Source organism: Patagioenas fasciata, chromosome 2 (genome assembly GCF_037038585.1).
Source record: "Patagioenas fasciata isolate bPatFas1 chromosome 2, bPatFas1.hap1, whole genome shotgun sequence".
Lineage (NCBI taxonomy): Eukaryota > Metazoa > Chordata > Aves > Columbiformes > Columbidae > Patagioenas > Patagioenas fasciata.
This window is the reverse complement of record NC_092521.1, coordinates 95487166-95508450: the sequence shown is the minus strand read 5'-3', so window position 1 is coordinate 95508450 and position 21285 is coordinate 95487166. Positions and strand designations below refer to the sequence as shown.

At 47.2% G+C, this 21285-nt stretch overlaps 1 protein-coding gene across 11 annotated transcripts in view; it reads right to left on the bottom strand.

Moving 5' to 3' along the window:
* Window positions 1–6347: 6347 nt before the first annotated feature.
* ATXN1 (ataxin 1) overlaps window positions 6348–21285 on the bottom strand; it is a 218767-nt gene continuing 203829 nt past the window's right edge. For all 11 annotated transcript variants that reach the window (XM_065832247.2, XM_071804589.1, XM_071804587.1 and 8 more), the window contains 2 exons: window positions 13319–15362; window positions 6348–6899 (listed from right to left, as the gene is read on the bottom strand). In XM_065832247.2, the coding sequence (XP_065688319.1) occupies window positions 6369–6899; window positions 13319–15202 (2415 nt within the window). In that variant the 5' untranslated portion in view covers window positions 15203–15362 and the 3' untranslated portion in view covers window positions 6348–6368. The remainder of the gene's footprint in view (window positions 6900–13318; window positions 15363–21285) is intronic.

Here is a 21285-nt window from a genome sequence, read left to right as displayed (position 1 = left end):
AAGGACCCTCTCCTCAGAAACTGCTTCAGGATCCTCTCCTTTTGGCTTCTGAAAAAACACTGGTCTCATCATCTGTCAAGACCACCACTGGAAACATGCTCAATGTGACTGACTGCTCCCCGGCAGCTCCAAAAGCGGAGTCTGGGGGAGAGGGGGCAGTGACGGGGCTCAGAAGGCCAGGTCGCCCGGAGTATCGCTCTGCTGTTAGCGCTGGGCTAGGATCCCTTGTTAGAAGCACTTCTTGCTCAGGGTTATACTCTTTGGATTTCGTCTGCAACAGGAAGTGCTGAAAAAACATGGAACAGCATCCCGGAGGGAGGAAAAAAAACGGGACCGAAAGGCTTCAGCAGGAACCAAGCAGGTTGCGCTCAACAGCCAAGGGCACGACCAAGGCCTCCCTCAAAACCAGCCTTGCCCTGTGGGCTGCCAGGGGCCTCCCTGGTGCAGGCAGGAGAGACTTAAAGCCAAAACGCAGCTGGAGAGCAAGACTCTGGTTTTGCACAGTAGCCACCCTTTGAAGTGCCTGGTAGCCGCACTGGAGAACTGCTGCTCCAGGGTGTATTTTCAGCACAGGAATAAACAAGTGTGAAGCGTGACTCCATTCCCCAGAAATGGGACCCATGTAATACGAACAGAAAATTAAGCACAGTTGTTCTTTAAGAGCCTTTTAAGTAATAATTCTTCCTGGCCAAGGCCAATACAAATCAGATCATCTAGACATGACATTTTCTATATACAAAAAACATGTAACTTTTCAACCTTTCTCTGCTTTTGTATTTAAAAACTTTTTTTTTTTTTTACAAACAAGGTATGAAACTCACTGTTCAAACAGAGCCATCTCTTTTTCAAACACTGAATGAATCATTCCAACATTCATTTTTCTTTTGTGCAATTTTTTAAAACATTACCTGTACTCCTCAATGTGAGTGCTTCAAAAAAAGTTTCTATTTTTAATAAGCTTCTCAAATTAGGTTTACATCAAAAAATATTCCCACAAGGTATAGTGCTACAAGAAAAGATCCTATCAGTAAAGGTAACACATCTGAAGCGAGGTCGTCTATGTAAAAGAAATTGAACTCTGGAGTAGAGGTGTGCAACGCGTTTGGAATTTCCCTATTGACACAAAGCAAGGCTGTCCTCAGGACAGGGAATCAAGTAGACATGTAGGCATACGTGTAAAAAAAACTCCACACATAGTTATTTGTGTGCAAACAGACACTCCCGTCTGTGTGTGCACGTATGCGTATCTGCATCAACAAATTCTCATTTTGCCATGTATTTTAGGATTGGGGGGGTGGGAGGGTTGGATAAACCAGAGGAAAGGAGATTACTGCCTGCACTCTGGTGGTGCACTCATCCCCCTTGCTTTTCACATCAGCACTGGCCAGAGCCCGGAGCAGGCTCTGCTGTCACCTGTGATGATCAGGAGGGAAGAAATGGAAATTATTTGTATGAGTGCATGTCCCATTTTGCCATTTGTTGAGTTTCTGGGACAGCAGAAGTGTTTCAACGGGCCAGATCCCCACCACCCACCTGGGACTTTCGCCCTGGTGAACCTGGACATCACCCAAGATTTTTCCAGCCGCCTGGTTAAGGTCAGGACGCGGCCCCAACTGAACCGAGCTGCGATTTCACAAAGATTTATACACGTGCTTCTCAGTGAGCTCCTGAGCAGCCTTTGCCAGCCAGCCCAGTCCTCCTGCAAGCACATGCATAAGTTTTTGCAGAACTGGGTTCCAGACACGCAGAGCACTGCGCCGAGAGACCCCCCCGTCTTTGAAATAACACTATTAGTGTTTAAAAATACTGAGGATTCGCTCTCCTTGATACAGGATTTTTTTTTTTTTTCAGCAGCTGCAAGTATTAACAGAATTTCACCATTTCCATTTTACTACAACAGACTTTAAAGTAAAATAAATCTCCAAATTTTCACGATAACCAACAGCTACAGTTTGCGCTGAGCATGCTGCTTTTGTATTGCCATCTAAATGAGATCTACAAAGTTTAAACCACAAGATGCAGGAAATCCAAACTTGTCTGTAACATTGTACATCCCTACTCCGGAGCAGTAAAAGTGCTGCTTCTGGTCACATCAGTGTACCACACATATGCCAGCCCCATCCCTGAGTAAAAGGTGTGAAAGGTTTCTAAATGTTCCTTGATTTAAGGGAAATGAGAGTAGTGATGTCACTTCCCCACGCCGAGAAAATGACGGGAACGACAGGTCAAACGAAGCGACAGCGGCATGAAGGAATTAAAGGAATAAAAAGAAAAAGGAACGCGTGTGTCCCCCCCCTCCTCCCGAGGTCTGCGTTTTTGAGGGAAAGCGAGCCCAAGGGCAACGCACAAAATGGTAAAATAGGTCAACTGCGACTCTGATTTGGGTCTCGATCAGAGGACTTGAGGTAAGTGACATCAAACTCAAATTCCCCATGATGTGGCCCAGACAAACTGAAACAATGCCTAAGTTAAACACTATAAGGAACAGTCACTTTATATATATAGATATATAGATAGATTAGATAGATGGACAGATAGCTTTATTTTTTTTTTAGAAATCCCTATAAAGAGGTTCTTGTTTTATTTTTCTTCGCCCTGACTAATTTCTTGGTGATTGTATGCATTTCGTTGTAAACTAAATAGGCCTGCTGAAAAGAAAGAAGAAAAAAAAAAGACAGAAAGAAAAACTACTGTCAGTTACTATTGCCAAGTGGACGCCGGTGCAGCAGCAGCAGCGTCTAAACCTCCTCCTTCAGCTTGGCCTCAGCATCTCCGTGCCCGCGAGTGGCACTTTTGCCTATGCCCGGGGACTGACGGTGCTTCCCGGGCGGGGGACTCGCTTCAAGGGATGCTCAGTGCCGGGGGGAGAGGCAAAACATCCCCCTTTTGCAAAGGACTTGGTCCCGGGGGGCATCTTTCTCTCCTCGGGGGGAGTCAGGTCTTGTCTGTGTGCTGCCCTCCGCCTGGTCTGCACACAGACGTTAATACATCTTTTTTTTCCTTTTTTTCCTTCCTGGATCTTTCTTAACATCAGATACACAAAGGGTTGGTTTTTCCCGGGGCAAGGGATGCTTCACCCTTAACACGTTATTTTGGATGGGAGGGGTAGGAGGACAGGCAGCTACTAATAGTGAAAAAAAGAACTAAAAAATAAAAAAAAGAAGGAACAAAGAAAAAAACTATTAAAAAAACAAACAAACAAACAAAAAAAACCAACAAAACAAACAACAAAACAAAGCCAGGGGAAATCAGAAGTGGGTATGAGATCCAGCGAACACCGCACGGGTGAGTCTAAGTTGGCACATAAAGTATTGCACATCCTACCAAAGCCAAAGCATGGAAAGGGACAATTGTTTGCAAAGAAGCAGTTATTTCAGAATTCCCCGGTCTGAAATACAAGCACAGAACTAATACATTCCTATTGCTCCAAACGTATTTTTTTATTATTATTATTTTTTTAGTGTTAGTTGAATAGATCCAGTCAGTTTAATAGCCGCTGCTTCCTTATTAACCACAAATGTGTATGCGTATGGTTTCACTTGAGATTTTTTTTTCGAGTATGCATGAAGTACAGAAATAGTGGTACGACTGTGAACTAAAATCTGTAATTCTTTCTATTCCTTTACCATCAAAGCTTAAAAACAAAACAGGAAACAAAACGAAACAATAAATTGCAAGTGCCCTGAGCAGAGTATATGGAAGATTAAGCAACTTCTCTGAGCAGAAATATTAACAGATAAGCACTAACTAAGCAGTGTGACTGTGAGAAGAAACCCACTCAGCTATTTGGTAGCCCGCCGAGAGGTTAATAAAATTCAAGGAAATTCAAGAATAGTTTCAAGCTATTTTAAATGTATTTCAACTTTTTGGTACACCCCAGAATATGGTATAAAAACAATTAGTTCTGGTGTGAGCTAATTTCAAGTAACAGAGTCAAAACTGGGGTTCGGGGTTAACATTTCTTCTCTTAAATAAAAGGACTGTATTTTAGGGGAGAGGGAAAACAAGACTTTAAATAACTTTTGTTTACTTTAGGTCGCTGCGTTTCTAATGACGGGACTTTTATATTTCCTCTTCTCCCCATCCGTACAGCTTCTCCAGAGCTACCCCAAGGATGTCGAGCTTGCCCACCAAAGCCAGGCCTGAGCGCCATCCCCGGGGCTGGGGATCCCGCCAAAGGGATCTTTCCAGGGGCAGTAACAAGACTCCAGCGCTCGGCCCCGCGGTGCTTCATCCCCGCACCTCCCCGGGGCTCCCGCAGGAGGGGGGTGCACAGCACCCCAAAGGATCCGGCCCCAACCTGGGGAAAAGGAAAGACTGAACGGCGTGAATCCCTCCCTCCCCACCCCCACCCCCCCATCCCCATCCTACTTGGTTTGTACCAAACTCTTGAGATCTCGCCTTTCCAATGGAAAACCATGCAATTAAAATAACAAATAATAATAATAATAAAATAACAATAGGTTTGTTTTCAAAACAAACAAACACCTTGCTTACGTATAGAAATGTTTCTTGTGGAAAACTCTCTCAGCAAGTCTGAAGAAAAATTCTCAGAGCTGTCCCAGTAGGACCTGGTTCTGTGTGGTAGATATGGTAGAAAGACCAAAAATGAACTCTGAAAGTAACGTAACCCTATGAAATGGCCTAGAGCATAGGCAGGTTAGTGAGTAATTGCTACATTTGTTTATGCTCTTTCAGACCCCCCCTAACCCACAACATTATTAGGTAAAAACTGCAGGAATACCACACAAATGATAAACTCAAGATGTGCAAATTGCAAGATTCTTTAAAGTCCATCTTTTTCAAAAACACTGGACAATGATTTTTTTTTCCTCTTTCCTTTTTCCTTTCTCTTATTTTTTTTTAATTATCTGTCAGCTCACATATGCCTTTAACTCTTTCTCAAGCATTAAAGTTTAAAAAGTGCCTCCTATTAAGTAGTCCTTTGTGGACAATGACTGTCACATACTAGTTCAATAATTCACATTCATCCCTTTGAAACCACATTAAAACTTTCAGCATCTTGCCTGTGAGAAAACTTTACATAGTTGCATGTAGTTACAGTGTTGAAGAGATTTGTTTGTTGTTGTTGTTGTTGTTGCTTTCTGAGCAGATTAAAGTGAGATACAGTACGTACTGAGTGCTAGACCAGGATGCTCAGTAATAAAGTGTGAACAGCATTTTAAGTGCTTAAAGACATTCTAGGTTCATCTCCAACAGCGGATTCCTGTGTCACACTGAAATCTGAAAAAAAGTGGCACCAGTTGTCCATAATCATGAACTCAAAACAGTACTAAAGACAAAGGATTTGCAACCTAACTGCGAACAATGGATGCCTGTGATCTCCCAGGGGCAGTACGTGTCTACCTTGTGGAAGCAAATGTCAATGGCGTAACCCGGTCGGTTTGTCTAACACTGCACAGAAACAGGAGCGAGCCTGAGCCAGGCGCATCTGAGGAGCTGGAGGCCTCCTCACCCACACCCACGCACACCCACGACACACGCACCCACCCACCCACCCCATCGCCGGCAAGGAAAACCTTGCAGGGCGACCGGAGCAGAAGCCTGTACAGCCTCCCCGTCTGCTGACTCCGGGCAATGGAACTGCACTAGCAAGCAGAAAGGAAATGTTGGTGTGGCAGTTGCTTTAGGAATAAAAATCAGTGCAGTCAGACCCCATGGGGGGAAAAATATATATATACATATACACACACACAAATATATATATATATATATATATATACTGTAGAGCCTTGATTAAGTGTTGGCTTGTTGTTGAAAACATCCGATCCTTTTCAAGATGACCCGTGGGTGGTGTCCTCAACATCCACCTTGGGTGAGGAAACCTCTTCACCGACCAGACACAGAACGCCAGTCCCTCCTTGGGACTGGTGTGCGCACACACACACACACGCACACGCACACACACCCCACGCCTGACACGCACCTCTGCTACAGTTCCCTTCTCCTCACCTCCCTCCAGAAAAAAACTAGAATGGGAACCAAAACAACAAAACGAAAACAAAAGAAACAGCGACAAAAAGGAAACATAAATCACAGCTGGACCCTGTCCTACACGAGGTGTTAGAAAACAGGAGCCATGACAACACATTCATTTCCACTAAGGGTGTGTGAAGCAGATACTGCCCCTTCCGTAGCTCTCGATAAACCTAGTCACTGACAAACACTTGTGGAAAAACATATGCACCAGTCTCCTGCATAATACCAGCTGCAACTATAACAACAAGGTTATAACATAAACCTAAAATAAGATGATAACATGTAAATACTGGGTTATTTAGTCTACAGTACAGTAATCTGGATAAAAATGACAAGGGATAGCCTAATTTCCTTTCCCCAAACAACTTTTACTTTCCTACGTTGGATCGACCTTCAATGCAAATCTTAACCTCCTGAGGAATAAAAGAAGGCTTGGGAAGAGTCAAAGGTGGCTCCTCTTCTGATTTCTCTAGTTTTCGTGTTTCGGGGGCTGACCACCTCCTCTTCCTCGTTGCCGGGGGCTTGCTGGGTTCTGTTTTGGTGAGCAAAGGTGCTGCAGGCAATCCTATTTTGTCCGGAAACTTCAGTTCACCATTCTCAGCTAACATCTGTGCGCTTCCCTGATTAATCCCGTTTTCCTGCTCCACACACCTGTGTCTACTTCCAGCTAGACTGTCATTCTTTGAATGCTTCAGCAAGATGCTAGCTGAGTCCACGGGCTGGCCCTTTTTAATAGAGCCATTCTTCAGGTTCTTGAGCGTGAGAGATATGCAGACGTCCCCCACCGAGAGTTTGGAGCATGGCAAATCAAAGAGATGGCTGGTTCTCTCGGGGCAGCAGGATGACCAGCCTTGTCCAAATACAAAAAAAGGGTATTCTACCAAGACTTCCACGCTGACCTGCAGAAAGAGAGGGGACAACAGAGAGAGAGACAGAGGGAGAGAGAAGGGAGAGCATGAGATCACCCCTACACCCTCACACACGTTGTGCGGCAGACGGCGCTCGCTGCGGGGGAGAGGGATGAAACCAAAATTGCAAAAGCGCTGCTCAGTTTCTGCGAAATCAGTGCATTGACCGGTGGACTTCACGCCTGTCCTTGTCAATCGAGTGTTAACGATTTCTCTGAGCTCGATGTTTCTTAGCACAAGACCTTGGCGGGAATCGAGTTTTACCTTTATCCAGCTGCTCAGAGAGGCATAAGAGGCAAAAAGGCTTTGGTGTCTGACAAACTCCTTTCCCCACTGTACCCTTGTGGTACCTAGAGTCTGTCATCTACACCTAAAGACACTTTCCAACCAGAGGATGGTTTAAGGGAAGCTCCCCAAGGCTGCAAGAGGCTCTGGCTCCTGCTCCCAGCTCTGACACACCATTTCCTAAACGACCACAGAAACATCATCCTGATCTCCACCCATACAAGCATATACTTACCAGCCTGAAACACATGAAGCATGCTGATGGGAACCATGAGCATGTACAGAGTTGCAGACGTAAGAGCAGTGAGTATGAACCCACCATCCCCCAGCAGTCCTGTTCCCAGTCCAGTTTCTTCCTTCTCACACCTGCTGTCCCACCCTACATCTGAGTTCACCTCCTTGCCCTCCCTCAGGGAAAGGATCGTATGTCCTCCTCCTCCTGCAGCTCCTGCACTGAGTCTCCTTTTCTGCCCTGTCTCCTCTGCCCCCCCCCACTCCAACAGCACATCTGGTTACGAACCCTATCGAACAGGGAGCTGCAACAGCCAGGAGAACAGACCACCAACAGCTACTCGCTGCTCCTTGACCTTGCAGATGCCAGGCCCTGAGGTCCCAAAACCATAAAGCACCTAAACACCCACTTATCTTTGCAGATGTCAGCACTGCAGTGCTCGCTGCACAGCACTGCATCTGCAGGCTCCGTCAGTTGATGTGGGCCCAGGCAAGCCACAGCCCAGGGGACCAAGCCCGCACTCGGTACCCACCCACGAAGGCTGGAAATTACGACTAATACTTTAAAAAAATTTAACACGCGTTTTTAACTTGCTGTGCATAACACCAATAAGGTCTGCACCTCCAAGAGGGTGGCTTATGCTGAAGGCAGGATCCTGGTCTGATGGTGTAACCACCTCCTGCCACTCAACCCGCCCAGCACAGCAAGCCACTGTACAAGGAATTTTGAAAGGAGTGGCTTAGAGGCACAAGATACTCCCCAAAACATCAATTTCTGTCATATTAAACCTCTTCTGACCAGATCTGTCTGCCAACAGCCAACTACACACATGGCAAGAGTGGAACGGGAACTGACTCTAGGCCTGGTTTATGCTTCGAAGTATAAGTGGGGTGAGGTAACCATCAAAGACCCATCCTTCAGTGTTGTTAGGTAGAAACACTTAAGTGCCAGGATTTGCAGAAATATTTGGCCAGAGCTTGGGACCCTATTCCATACATATTCCTCTCAGTAAGGCATCTGACTGGGACAAGTGGTGAATATCCAGTATCTCCCATGGACTTAAATGGAAACTGCTGTCTACACAGAGTTGTAGGCTTCTCTCCAGGCTTGGATCATCTGGTGGACACAGTTTTCTCCTTTATATTACTATGTCTCGCCCCTTTCTTTTTTCCTTCCTGCCTCCTATATCTTTTTCTTTCTTTTTATACTTCCCCATCCTTGTCGAAAGCTATTTGTATCTGTGGGAATCATGCATGCTTGTGTGCATTATCCTCACCGACACACAAGTTCCTCTTGATGCGAACACACTTCCACAGCACGTTACTTTTTTTTTTTTTTTAATGTGGCACCCAAAACACTTGCCTGAACTGTCAGTCACTGAAACAAATCCTGGAATTGCTGGTGGTGATCATGAATAATCCCAAGTAATAAAGACGGTGAAATGCTGTATTTTCCACAATCTGGTCACAGTCTACATGTACTACTACCAATTTGAAATGGCTTCTCTCGAAGATTATCAGGCGCTTTTTCAGCTGGTCGCTTCTGGATTCAGCTAACTTGGGATTTAAGGCAACCACTCTCTACAAGCAATAGCAGTTGAAGACCTTTTAAGTATGAAAGTTCAGTAAAAACACCCCCACATAAATTTTTTCTGTCCATTGCATTAAAACACAATTAATTTGAAAAGCTCCTTCCCTCAATATCTTGTCATGATTATTGTAGGAGAGAAAGAAGTGTGGAACTTGTTTTCCAACTACTAAGACAATGAAACAAGAAACCAAAATGCTGGTCCCTCTTCAAGCACACTGAGGCTCTACTGCAAGCTACATTTGTATTTCTTTTTCTTAAGAATGATTAGTGAAAATCCCCCAAACTCTTCAGTGCAGCCACTGAATATCTGCAATTTTTTATAACCCTTTATAACTGTATTTCTTAGTCAAACCCAGTAGATAAGGCAGGCAATTCAGACTGCTCAGGCAACTGTGGATGGAGCTGGAACACGGATGCTAAGTGCTGGAAGATCTGATACCCAAGAAATACCTTTTCCATCATTCAGAAACAGGGCAACGTTAGTCTCGGGGCTTGCTGCTGCAAACAACGTGACAAGCACTAAACCAAAAGGTACTTAATAGTAGTGGTTCATGTGAACTGTATTTCAATAAATGTAAATATACATTTTTCAATTGCTTTTCTCTCTGATATTATTAAAATGTGATGAAACTAGGAGTGGCAGGCTGGAAACAAAGGGGAGGAAGGAGTTCTAGAAACCACGTGCAATTAAGTGGTGGAGCTCTCTGCTGAAGGCAGCTTTCCTGTGGGTGCTGAGAGACTCCTCAGGTCCAAAACACAACTGTGTGGATTCGTGGAAGAGAAGCTCTCCCTCCAGCAGAGAGAAGACTCTGCAGTGCCGTCTTCCCACACAACCTCCCTTACTCTGAGACTTCAGGACTCCTGATCTTCCCACCACCCCACAAAACACCAGAGCTCTTATCTGCTGCACTCCCAGAATTCAGTAACATGCATCTGAAGACAGATCACAGCTGCCCCATCACTTGGAGGAGCAAGGATTTACTGCCCCTGTGACAAGGGGACACGGAGACCACATGAGGGAAAAGCTGGGAGAGATGTCCATCTGCAGCAGCAAACCGAGTCAACATCTTTCTTTCTGTGCCTGTTACAGTGCCAAAGATAATGAGCACTGAGTAAAAGAAAAAGTAACTGGTCTGCATGCATGCAGAGATATAAGGGGAAATCTAAGCTAGCTGATGATCTAAAAAAATATGCACTAAACTGAACTAGTTAGGGCTACTAACTACATGATCTAATAGGCCTTTTCCATCTCTGGTGTCTACGATACTGTTTTTTTAAAAAAGAAAAATTAAGAACCGTATAATGATATTTCCTTTTTAAGATGTACTTTAGGGACTGAATTGCAGGGATGAAAGCACACATTTCAGTAAACTTATTTTGTATCTCCTGTGTGTTTTGACCTTAACATCAATGGAGGCAAATGGCTTCCGCTTGTTCCTGGCAGCAAAAGAAAGGACAAGTAATAATGATGAACATGTTACTACAAGAATAATATGTGGAATTGCAAAGAGATGCAGATCTGTAGCTTTTTTCCTTTAGGCAACCTGAATGCAGATGAATAACAGCTGGACTTTGCGTTCTCATCCAGTTGATACTTGACTTCTTGCTAATCCAGAGTAGGGATGCTGTGAAATGGAAACCTGCCTCCCTCCAGTTATTTCAATGAAAAGGCATGTAGCTTTAGGTCAATTAACTTTCCTCTAGGTTTCCACACCTGGAAGAGTGTTGGATTCACGAAGTGACTGGAAGATGGGGAAAGGAGGGAGGACAACCTCTTTCAGCCCAAGTGCTGTGCTGGGTGGAGGGGCAGCTGTGGGCTTGCAGTGACACGATACAATAGCAGCTGTGCGGTGCCTCCCTGTTTACATTACAGTTGTATATACTGAGCTAAAAATAATCTCCTACCTATGTCCCTCAACTGGCAAGAAGATTAGCTAACGTTTGCAGAGTCTGAAAATACAAATTCATCAATATTATAATGACTTCCCAGAGATGGCTGGGAGGAGTACATAAGTGAGCCAAAGCTAATGATAACAATGCTATTTTTGATACGGCACTTACTCTTTACAACTTACAGTTCCTTGCTAATACTGTTTGAAAAGCTCCCTCCTTCCAGAAGCAAGCATGCAACTGAAACCTGATTGTAATGAAATACCTTGTGAAGCTACACGTGCAGATATATCCCCGCTGTACTCCGGAGTCAAGATATATTTAAGTGCAGCAGCACCGCAGTGCCACTGCTCAAAGCAGCACCACTGAATACTGTTCTTTCAACAAGGAGACTAAGCCCTCTTCGTGCAGTCAGTTTTTTAACGAGCAATGACTGCCACATGCCTGCTAATAAGACTAAATGCTTTCTTATGGCCACGTCAGGCTGAGGGTGAGGTCAGTGGAGGCTTCAAGCATGGAGAAATGATCTCTCTCTCTCAACTCAGGCAAGGAAAAAACAGCAGAGCTGTCCCCGCTATGCAGGGCCACAGCTGATCTGGGAAGAGACCCAAGTCCTGGAATCTACAGGAAACCTAAATTAAACCCCTGTTTCTAATCATATCTCTATGTGACTCGCCCTCCATTCTGGAAGCATCCCCCGTGGGAAACACAGCTGGGGAGTATTTTGGCAGCGATGATGTCAGCCTACTCCTGATAGGCAGAATCCTCCGTAAGGTGACACTTTGCTGGGTGAGACCCGTGGCCCTGGATTTTTACAGCCTCAGACTCGGTTTGCTTTCTGCCAGAGGATGGCAGTCCACCCCCTTGCAAAAGGCACTCCTCCCGAAGCCTGGAACTGCAACACATCCCCTGCGCTGACAGATCTGCGAACGAGACATGACACAAATGCTACCTGCTAATTTGTACCTCTTCTGCTGGTGCAGAGACCGGTGGCCCAGCTGCAGGGAGAGAAACGAGAGCAAGATGAAAATTGCAGATGGGAGATTGCTGCCTTTGAAATCTCATTATTCAAGGCACCGGGGCAAATTATAGGAACTGGTCCCGATCCAAGGACGGTTCCTCTAATAATGAAGCCTGAGATGCACCAAAATACAGTTGAGCAGTGGGGAAAAAATCACGTCTTTATATTGAAAGCACCAGAGGCCCAACTTCTATCAGCTGTGCAGATGCACAAATGTACATGAACAAAACCACACAGGGAATGTGCACATTTGACATGAGAAAGGCGATCTGTCACATGTAGTAATATACCATGTGTGCGCAACGGGGGAAGGACTGGCCACAGACTGCTGTGACTGTAAAGAATTTTTCGTGTCATCTGCTTCTTGGTACCACTGCTGTTTGTTTTTCTTCTTCAAACTGTCAGCCTGAGGTGCTTTACTACATGTGTCAGCGTCCAGTTCCTCCCTCCCTCTCATTCTGGTTCTCCAGCACTGAGAGTGCAGTATCGGAGTTGCAGATGCTGCAGTTCCCAGCATTCAAACCACACCAAACAGATTTGCAACAAGATTAGTTAAAATGAGTACCTCTAGGAGGCAAAATGCTATCCAGTGTATCTGAACTGCTCCAGCCTTACCACAGCAGAATCTAAATTGCTCAGAAAATAGACAGCATCAGGATAATAATGCTTTATGATCAGTATGTACTCACGCTCAACCTAAAAATACCTTTGGAAAGTTATAGGTTTTCTTCCTACATTTGGAACCAACGAGAAACAAAGGTCAGAAGCACCGCCTGCCCAGCTACCTAGATAAGTTTTTCTTTCCAAACTACCCTCAAACAAACAGTTTATGTTAACTGTGCAGTGTTTAAACTACTCACAACAGAAGCCTCAGTAAAACTCTGTAGTGCACATCAGTAACTTACATGTGTGATGGAGCCCTTCCCAGGCAGCTGCAAGTTTTTAAGCCATGGAAATTCACTGCCTTGTGCCCTACCTGTCTCTCAAGGGTAGGACTTGAGTTGAATCTAACCTGAGCTTTCTAGTGTGGAAGGTAAAAATCAACTATCAAAATGCAAAATATATCCTCTTGTACTGCTTATATAATTTTATATTTTAATGAAAAAACACGAAGAGCACGTAATTCTTCCTGTGGGTTCTCTGGCTATAAGAAAGACCCGGGTTATATCCAAGAGACTAAATTTATCATCAGTGTGACCTGATGGCACCCCTGGCATGTTGAGAGGGATGATTTTGGGACCAGAGTTGGTCTCATGGGTGGATGTAAACAACGAAGAATCAACCTTGCATGGACCCAAAGTAACTGAGATGAGCTGAGAAAAGCTGCACATGGGGGGGCCACAGCATGCGCCCCAGTCCAATCCCACCCACCCCATCATACGCTGCCATTACCTGTGCTCGATGCTCCCCCACCGCAAACTGTATCACGGCAATGCCTGGGCTATGGCTGTCTTCAATCCTCTCCACAGTGCTGGAGTCTATTTTCAGGTCATTGCTAATTTCCGCGCTCTGTATGAAGTCTTCTGTTTTCAAGTCCTCTACTTTCTTTAGCTCCCCGTTGGCCAGCTGAATGATCGACCCCTTCATGAAGTACGGGGGCAGCGTGGGAGGCGCGGCAGCAGCGGGGGAAGCGATGGACTGCACCACAGGCAGGTGGATCTGTGCCTGCACCATGGTGGCCTGGTAGGCAGGCTGGGTGGTGAGGGGCTCCGCGCTGAAGTTCTCGCTCTTGGGGACGGCGGTGGTGACAAACGTGTGAGGCACTGCTGCAAACTGGGGAGACGACGTGACGATGGCGGGCGCCACTCCTGACGGCTCGACGTCCGCGCCGCCGACCGGTATCAGCAGGGGCTGGGTGCCAGGGATCACCAAGTGCTGCGGCAGGCTGCCGGGGTACCCGATGGCTTGCTGCTGGCCGCTCAGGTAGCCGATCACCGGTGGCTGGGTCCCAGCGTAGAAGGCTGTCGCTGGCAGCCCAACGGGCAGTTGCTCGGAGGCGCTGTGGGTGGTCTGGATGACGGTGTGAGGGGACAGCGTGGCCACTGCCTTCACCCCCTCGTGGCCCAGAGCCTGCTGCGGAGACAAGGCGTAGGACCGGTGGGCTGGCTTTCCTAAGTGCAAGCTTCCTTTGTCATTGAGGGCTGAGGGAGAGGTCTCGTGGTTGGTGGCCTGCTGCACCTCCATGTCTGCTGTGGGCGTGCTGCTGTTGGGGACCACCATGACGGAGGTTCGGACACCTGAGGAATCCCGCACGCTGTACTCGGCGGGGCTCGAGTGGACCACTACGTGCCTGGTCTCGTAATGATGGGGAGCTGGTTTATTGCCTGCTTTGACCAGACCCATGTCAGCAGAGGGCGAAATGCCGTACCTCCGGCTCTTCTCTATCTCGCCGTTCAGTACCTCCTTGGCCTGCATCGCCTGCAGCCGGCTGCTGTCAGGCTTCTTGGGGGTATCCCTGGTGACAAAGTGGCCCCCTGAGTCCGTGTACTGCACCACCACTTGGGAGGAAGGGCCGAGGGCAAGGGCGTGCGGGATTACTGTCTGATGGGGGTGCAGGGGGACTGGGATGGTTGGAGGAGAGACATTTCTGACAGTGCTCTGGGAAGAGCTGGAAATGTGGACGTACTGGTTCTGCTGGGTGGGTGGAGGAGACCCAGGGGCGATCAGTCCAGGCGTCCTGACCAGGTGCGGCTCAACTTTGTGCCCTTGCTGGCTTAAGGTGCTCATGCTGGCCAGCAAAGTGGAATAAGCCTCCAGCTGGGAGCGCTGGGATGGAGTGGTCGCAACAGCCGTGGCCGCCGCCACAGCGCCGGTCGCAGAATTGGCTGTTGGGGAAATCAGCTGTGAGGGGATGAATCCAGTATACGAGCCACTGTACTGGGGCCCGACGAACTGGAAAGTGTGTTGCAGGTGTGTGTACTGCACGGGGGAAACAGGGGTCCCTGACTGGGAGAGGGCGGGCGAGTACACCGTAGGGAGAGTGGTGGAGGCTGGAACGGACCTGGGTGCGCTCGGTGTAGAATAGTCCAGCCCTGCAGATAGCGATTTGTGCAAACCCTGCGGCAAGCCCACCTCCGCTGACGACGTCCCCCCCGGCCGGTGCCTGCCCCCCAGGCTGCCCTGGCCGCTGGGTGTGCTGGGGAGCCATGATAGGTTGTCCGCACGGTGGTTTTCGTTTGGCAGGACCGGCTTCACGTCCGAAGGCAGGCTGGTAGCAGGGATTTCTCGCTTCTTAGGTGGCAGGCATTCATTGCTCCGCTCTTGGTTGGATTTCATCTTTCGCCGTCCCCCCTCCACTGTGCTGGATTCACTGTCTGGCTGGCTCTGATTTCAGTCTGATAAACGGAAAGTCACATTTGATTTCTGCAAGGGATCCAGTGACTTCATGAGGAATCATCTCCCTGTGAGCACGATTCTCTGACGGCTCCTCTGGATTCTGCAATGAGAGGGTGGGCAAGTGAGGAGGGAGTCACACTGTCAGTGCTGGGAAACGAGAACAAATGAGCAGACACCCTGAAAAAGCAAGTGAGTAAAAGAAAAACCTCTGGAAAAAACAAAACTGGTCATGCATTGTCGCTCTTGTGTCAAGGAGCAGCTGACAGCTGCACTGCAAGTGGCAGCAAAAATCTGCTAACGCATCACGAAAACAATTAAGACTTTATAGGCAGATCAGAAACTCTCTGGCCATAACTTGCCACATTTAGCAGTGGTCACTTATTTCCCAAGGCTCACTTTCTCCTTCCTCTGGGAAAACCCTCCATGTCTCTAAGGTGCCTGGTTCGCTCTTCCAGCCTCTCCTTCCTCTGCAACGATGACGTTGCCTTCACCCTGCTGTGTCCTAAAAAGCACGGGAGCATGGCAGGGTGCCCTGAGGAACATGCACACACAAAATATTTACGTTAGCAACAAGCAGCTATTAGTGGTGTGGAGGGAAGGTGGTGGGTCACTCCTGAACCTTTGAACCCTGGAGTCACCTGCAGGGTTACTTAATACCACACTGGGCATGGATTCGGAGGCAGCAGCTGCCCCTGCTGCCCCCCACCACGCCACGGCTCCTTACGGGCACACGTGCCCTTCATCTACCCGTCTGGCAATGAACCTTGGCCACACGATCTGTTTACAGCAGCAGCCCAGAGCCAGAGAGGGCTGTCAGCCAGGTTTTTAACGTGTGGGTTTTTTTCTGCCTCCCCCATGCTTTGGACTCCCTCTCTGCTACTGCCACATCACGCCCAGGTGCCCGGGCAGGGGTCTACACTAGGAGATGCCCCCCACCCCAGGCAGGTTGGTCAGAACCAGGCACTGGCACCATCTCCATCTCTGCCAGGATTCCATTCCCTGGTTTCTTTGTGACTGGCAGAAAAAGGGAGAGGCTGTGGGTACCGCAGTCGTGGTCACGGCCACAGGTCCAAACCTTGAGCAAACTCAGCTCTGGGGGTGCCTCTCTAGGACTGCTTGGAAAAGCACGTTTGGGTTTCCTGATCCACACCAGGAGCCCCCGTCACCGTGAAAGCTCACTGTTTTACATTGGCCTGATTTTGTCCAAAGTAATTGATTGCTTTGCAATCACTTCATTCAGTGACTTCACTAAATCACATGGTGCTTTGCAAAAAAAGCAAAAGGAGCTGACAGTCTCCCCCTACCTTCCTGAAACCTGCCCCACCTTCTCCCAAAGCGAACTTTATGCATAGTCAAACTCTTCCCCACCCCTGTCCAGCCGCCACTTGTCACCTGCATTTCTGGCTGTTTGGAAAGATAGGAATGAATGGGTGCTAAGAAACTGCACCTCGCACAAGCAGCATCCTAACAAGAAAAGCGTGCATTATTACATGAAAGAAAGATGGAGAGAGAAAGAATTAAGAGTGGATGAGAAAGAAGATGGAAATAGCATATAGCCCACTGTAAAGTGAATGCTGAGCAGCAGTAATGATACTTATGGCAAGTAATATTCCTTTGGGGGATTTCTTTCCCTGCTGCCTTGCTTCTAATGAACAATAAGCCTGATGTTTATATGCGTATGCAGTACTTTGAAATCATACTAGACTAAGATTAAACCTATCTTTAAGAGCACTCTTTACGTTTATGGTCCTCCAAGCTGCTGTAAGCCTGCAGGAAAAGTCCAAACCTAACGGTTTGATACAATCAGTCTTAAGTTAATTATTCTGGTTTTTTAAATATTGATAAACACCAATCGCCACAGAGCCCGTGGGGGGGGTAAAGCACTGTTTCAGGGCAGATTCCCTGGTTTTGAGGTGAGAGTGAGGACAAAAGGACTGAGGGCAGCTTCAAAAGAACAAAGGTCAGCAACACCTTGAGCAGGGCGGCTCAGGGGCAGCAGCACCCCTTGAAAGGGGGCTCGGCACCGCTACCCCGACCTGCCGGCACCACTGCCTCGGACATGGTCCCCGCTGTACCAGCATGGGTCTTCCCCCTCCTCCTAGCAGCTGCTCAGCGTGTCTTGGCAACAGCTAAAATTATTATATTACACATGACTTATGGATTTTTATTTTTAAGTTCGACTAAAAATAAAATCGCCGAGCTCACATTTGCGCAGTCATCCTTGGGTAACTTTAGCTGGCTGTTGCCTTTCTGCCCTGGGCAGTCAGCTTTGGCAGGGCAGTCAGCAGCTCCAGGCCCAGACGGCTGCCCGGGGATGCCATGGGGGGACGCCCTTCACACGAGGTGCATGTCCTGCTCCCCTTGTCACAGGGAGCTCACGCTGGGCTGGGATCCTCCTTCTGTCTCTCGTGGCAATGGACACGAGATGAAAACCCAGGATTTAAATACAGTCTCATGGGGAAGCCAGGAGCAGAGGGTTGGCCCCTCTGTATACAAGAGAGCAGGGAGATTGTACACATGGGAACCGAATAGGGACAGCCTCTGCTGTGATGGACAAACAAGGCTCTCCCAAACTAGTTGTTGCAAAAGCCTGAGGTGTCTGTGTTCAGCTTCTCCATGTCAAAAGTACTACTATGAGCTGTATGAAACCTGGTGAAGTTTCACTCTGCCAGAGCTGAAACAAAGGTTTTTTTCTGCTAAATAGCATTGAACCTCTGAGTTCTGGGAAGCCTCCAACGTCCAAGCTAACATCCTTCAAAACTACCAAATACTAAATCTTTCAGGGTTTTTTTTGTGCATGTGTAAATCTTTCATATGGCTGACTTCATCATCACTGGCAACAAAAGGGCTGCCTAAAATCTCCCGGAGAGTGCAGGAGGAATGAACAAGCTTAACAGAGACAAGGGATGAGACAGCTGTAGAGCGGTGAAGACTGCCCCACTTTTCCAAGCTCAAGTACTTCACGGTGAGACTTTGAACTCTAACAGACACAGGACTGGATTTGCAGAAATGCAAATGTGCAGCATAAAACAGCCTACTTCTACTTCGAGACTTAAAAGTAAAATGGTAGGTTTTCAGCATAATTCAAGTTCCAGCAACAGCAAAGATAAGACAGGACTGATTTTGCTCGGGAAGCAATGAAAGGGAGACAACCCAAACAGAGTGTCTCCAAGGCAAGAAATACAAGACCTGGTTAAACTGTTTTTTGCTGGCTGTCCTAGAAAGACGAACGCCCGCCTTCTGCAGTGTGCTGCACAGTTTGTTATTTGTACGTTTTGTTTTGTTTTGTTTTTAAATCCAAGTCATTTTTCTGACTCTCGAGATTTCTGTTCTCTTTAACTTCAGAGCTGTCGATCACGATTTGTGAGATACGCAAACGACAGCAAACAGCAGGTGATTTTTCGCTCCCACTTTGTACGTGTGTGGGTCACACGAATGCGTGCGTGTGTGCACGCCTGTGTAATTATGGCTGAGAAGGTAAAGCGGACAAAGAGATCAGGGACAGCAGCTGGACTTTGGTATCTCTGGCAGCGAGTACACATGAAACATTGCTAAAGTGTCTGGACAGCCAGTGTCCGCTGGCAGCCCGCCCACACTCAAATTCCTGGAAAGGCTTAAGGCAGAAAAATAATCACTTGGAGGAGTCACCATCTGGGCTTGCTCTGGTCCCAAAGGGTGTGCTCCCTGGAGCACAGGATCTGCATTTTTCATGCAAAACTCCAGCGCCTCTCCACAAGGCACTTTAAACCTCACTGTGTCTCTCCCAAAACAGTATTTTTCTGTTTATTTCCTCTAATAAATTTAAAACTCATGAGAGGACACTGGGTTACAGTTTGAAGGGCTGACCTCCTTTATTTATCTGGAGTTCACTGCAGCAAAGGTAAAAGCAGCAACGCAAGCCTCAGTCCGCACTGCAATTGCACACCACATCCCACCACCCAGGACGGACCCCTGGGGCGCAGAGGAGCTGGGGTCAGACTCCCAAACCACTGCAGCACCTGGCTATGCAAACAGTGGGACTTTCACTGCCTTCAGAAATCAGGTACTTTTTGCAGTCTCGTGAGGCAGCTATCATCATTTTTAGGTCTCTAAAACACCTTCAGAAATCTGGTCTGTCCTTCTCTCTGGTCCCTGACCTTTCTGCAGCTGCTAACCAACTCACACTGACATTTGCCACCACGAGCAAGGGCCGGGACCACACAGTTGGCTTTAACCCAAGGGGGGCAGCCATCAGCCTCCAACTTCAGGGGTATTCAATTCAAAACAGTTGCTTATTGTCAAAAGCTTCCTTTGATCCCAAACCCTAATAACACACAGATTGTCATTGACTTTTTAACTTCTACCTTCTGGCTCCAGGTATGACCAGTAAATTCTCACATGTATCCATGCAACAAAAAAAACTGGGTCTCCCCTCTGTCAGACACTGTTGCTGTGCCTGGCAAGTAGACATCAATGCAATGTTCAAAGAGTACACCAGAAAAATAAATCTTTCAATCAAGCCTGACACAGAGTTCTTTTATGTCTGGGGTGTTACCGGGCAGAAAAAGCAGTGCAGTCTGTTGCTCCCACCTCAAATCGCCCACCCCTCCTGTCACGATAGGGCGAGCAGGTAATTTCGGCAGCGCTGGAAATCAGTGGGAAGGCACTTTATCCCACCTCTCCCCACCCCTTCAAGGAGTTTGGCATCTCATAGGATGGGATTCAGAGAGATTAAAGGACAGACACACTGCAGAGGGCTCCACAGCTGCATTCTGGCTCTCAGATCTATATTCCAGCTTCCCCTGCTGCTCTACGCCCTGCCCGCTGCCAGTTACATATTCATAGTTGTAACTGCTACAGATTTAATTAGCCTTGCCATGTGCAGCTCGGCACACGCCAACAATAGCTATAGGAGTTTATTGTTCAATCCGACCAATTTCACAGCTCTCTGGCAGATTTCCCAGGAGGGCCAACTGCAGAGATCCATTAAGAAGAAACATGAAAACCTCTACTACAATGTGAAATTCGCCTCCCAAAACTAAAGGATTCCTGATCAACACCGCATCTGCAAGACAGATTGTCCACTGCAGTGTTAGCTCTTATTATGCTTCTGGGAGTCCACCACAGCAAATTGCTACAGGTTTCTGCAGAGCAAGCAGCTCTTCTGCACATCCCTCCTCTCCCTGGTCAGATCAGACAGCTTCCACACAACATAAAAAGCCAGCAATATGAGCAAACCTCAGCGAGCACACCATTAGATGTGAGATGGCCAATGGCTCAACATTCCCAAGAGATTTTATGATGCAAGTATGTAGGTACCAGAGTTGAGTGAGGAAGCTTTAGGAGGAAAAAATAGTGTAGGATACTATCCCAAAAGGATGGACAGATTTCAGGACAGCCATTCACTTGCTGACATTCATAAATGCAAATGATACAAACTGATTATTAGAAAGCTACTCCAGTGGTTAATTATCTGCTGCTTAGCTCCTGAATTTTCAGGATATGGGGAAGATCTAAGCAGGGCACATGCCTCCTGTAGTCCTGTTCTACTACAGTTACACTGCTGTTAGGTACACATAGCTATTTTGTGTGGTAGGTGCTGGTGATATGTACAAGAATATGGTGGCAGTATTAACTTTGGTTTTAGCTAGGCTAACTGCTGATTTAGGATTTGGAATTAACTTTCATAAGTTTGGAGGTTTCTGCCATCAGTTCATCTGGGTACCATCACCTGGTTCTGCAACAAGATGTCCATATTTTCAGGACCCGTGAAAGTCGTGCGATGCTCTGGATGTGCAGCGTACCCTTCTGTGCACATGTAAAGTGATGCAGTTACATGTCAGCCTTGTAGGACTGCTGAGCATCACGGGTGATCTGAGTAGATTCATAACTGCCTACTCATATATTCCACCTATTTTACAAAAAAGTTATTAGCAAAGGTGATCCCTTCTCTTCCAGCATGCTTTGCAAAGAGGTGGTACCACAGAGTGTAGCAGAATTGGGCAGGCAGGCAGGCTGGACGCAAGGAGGCATTTAATCCAGAA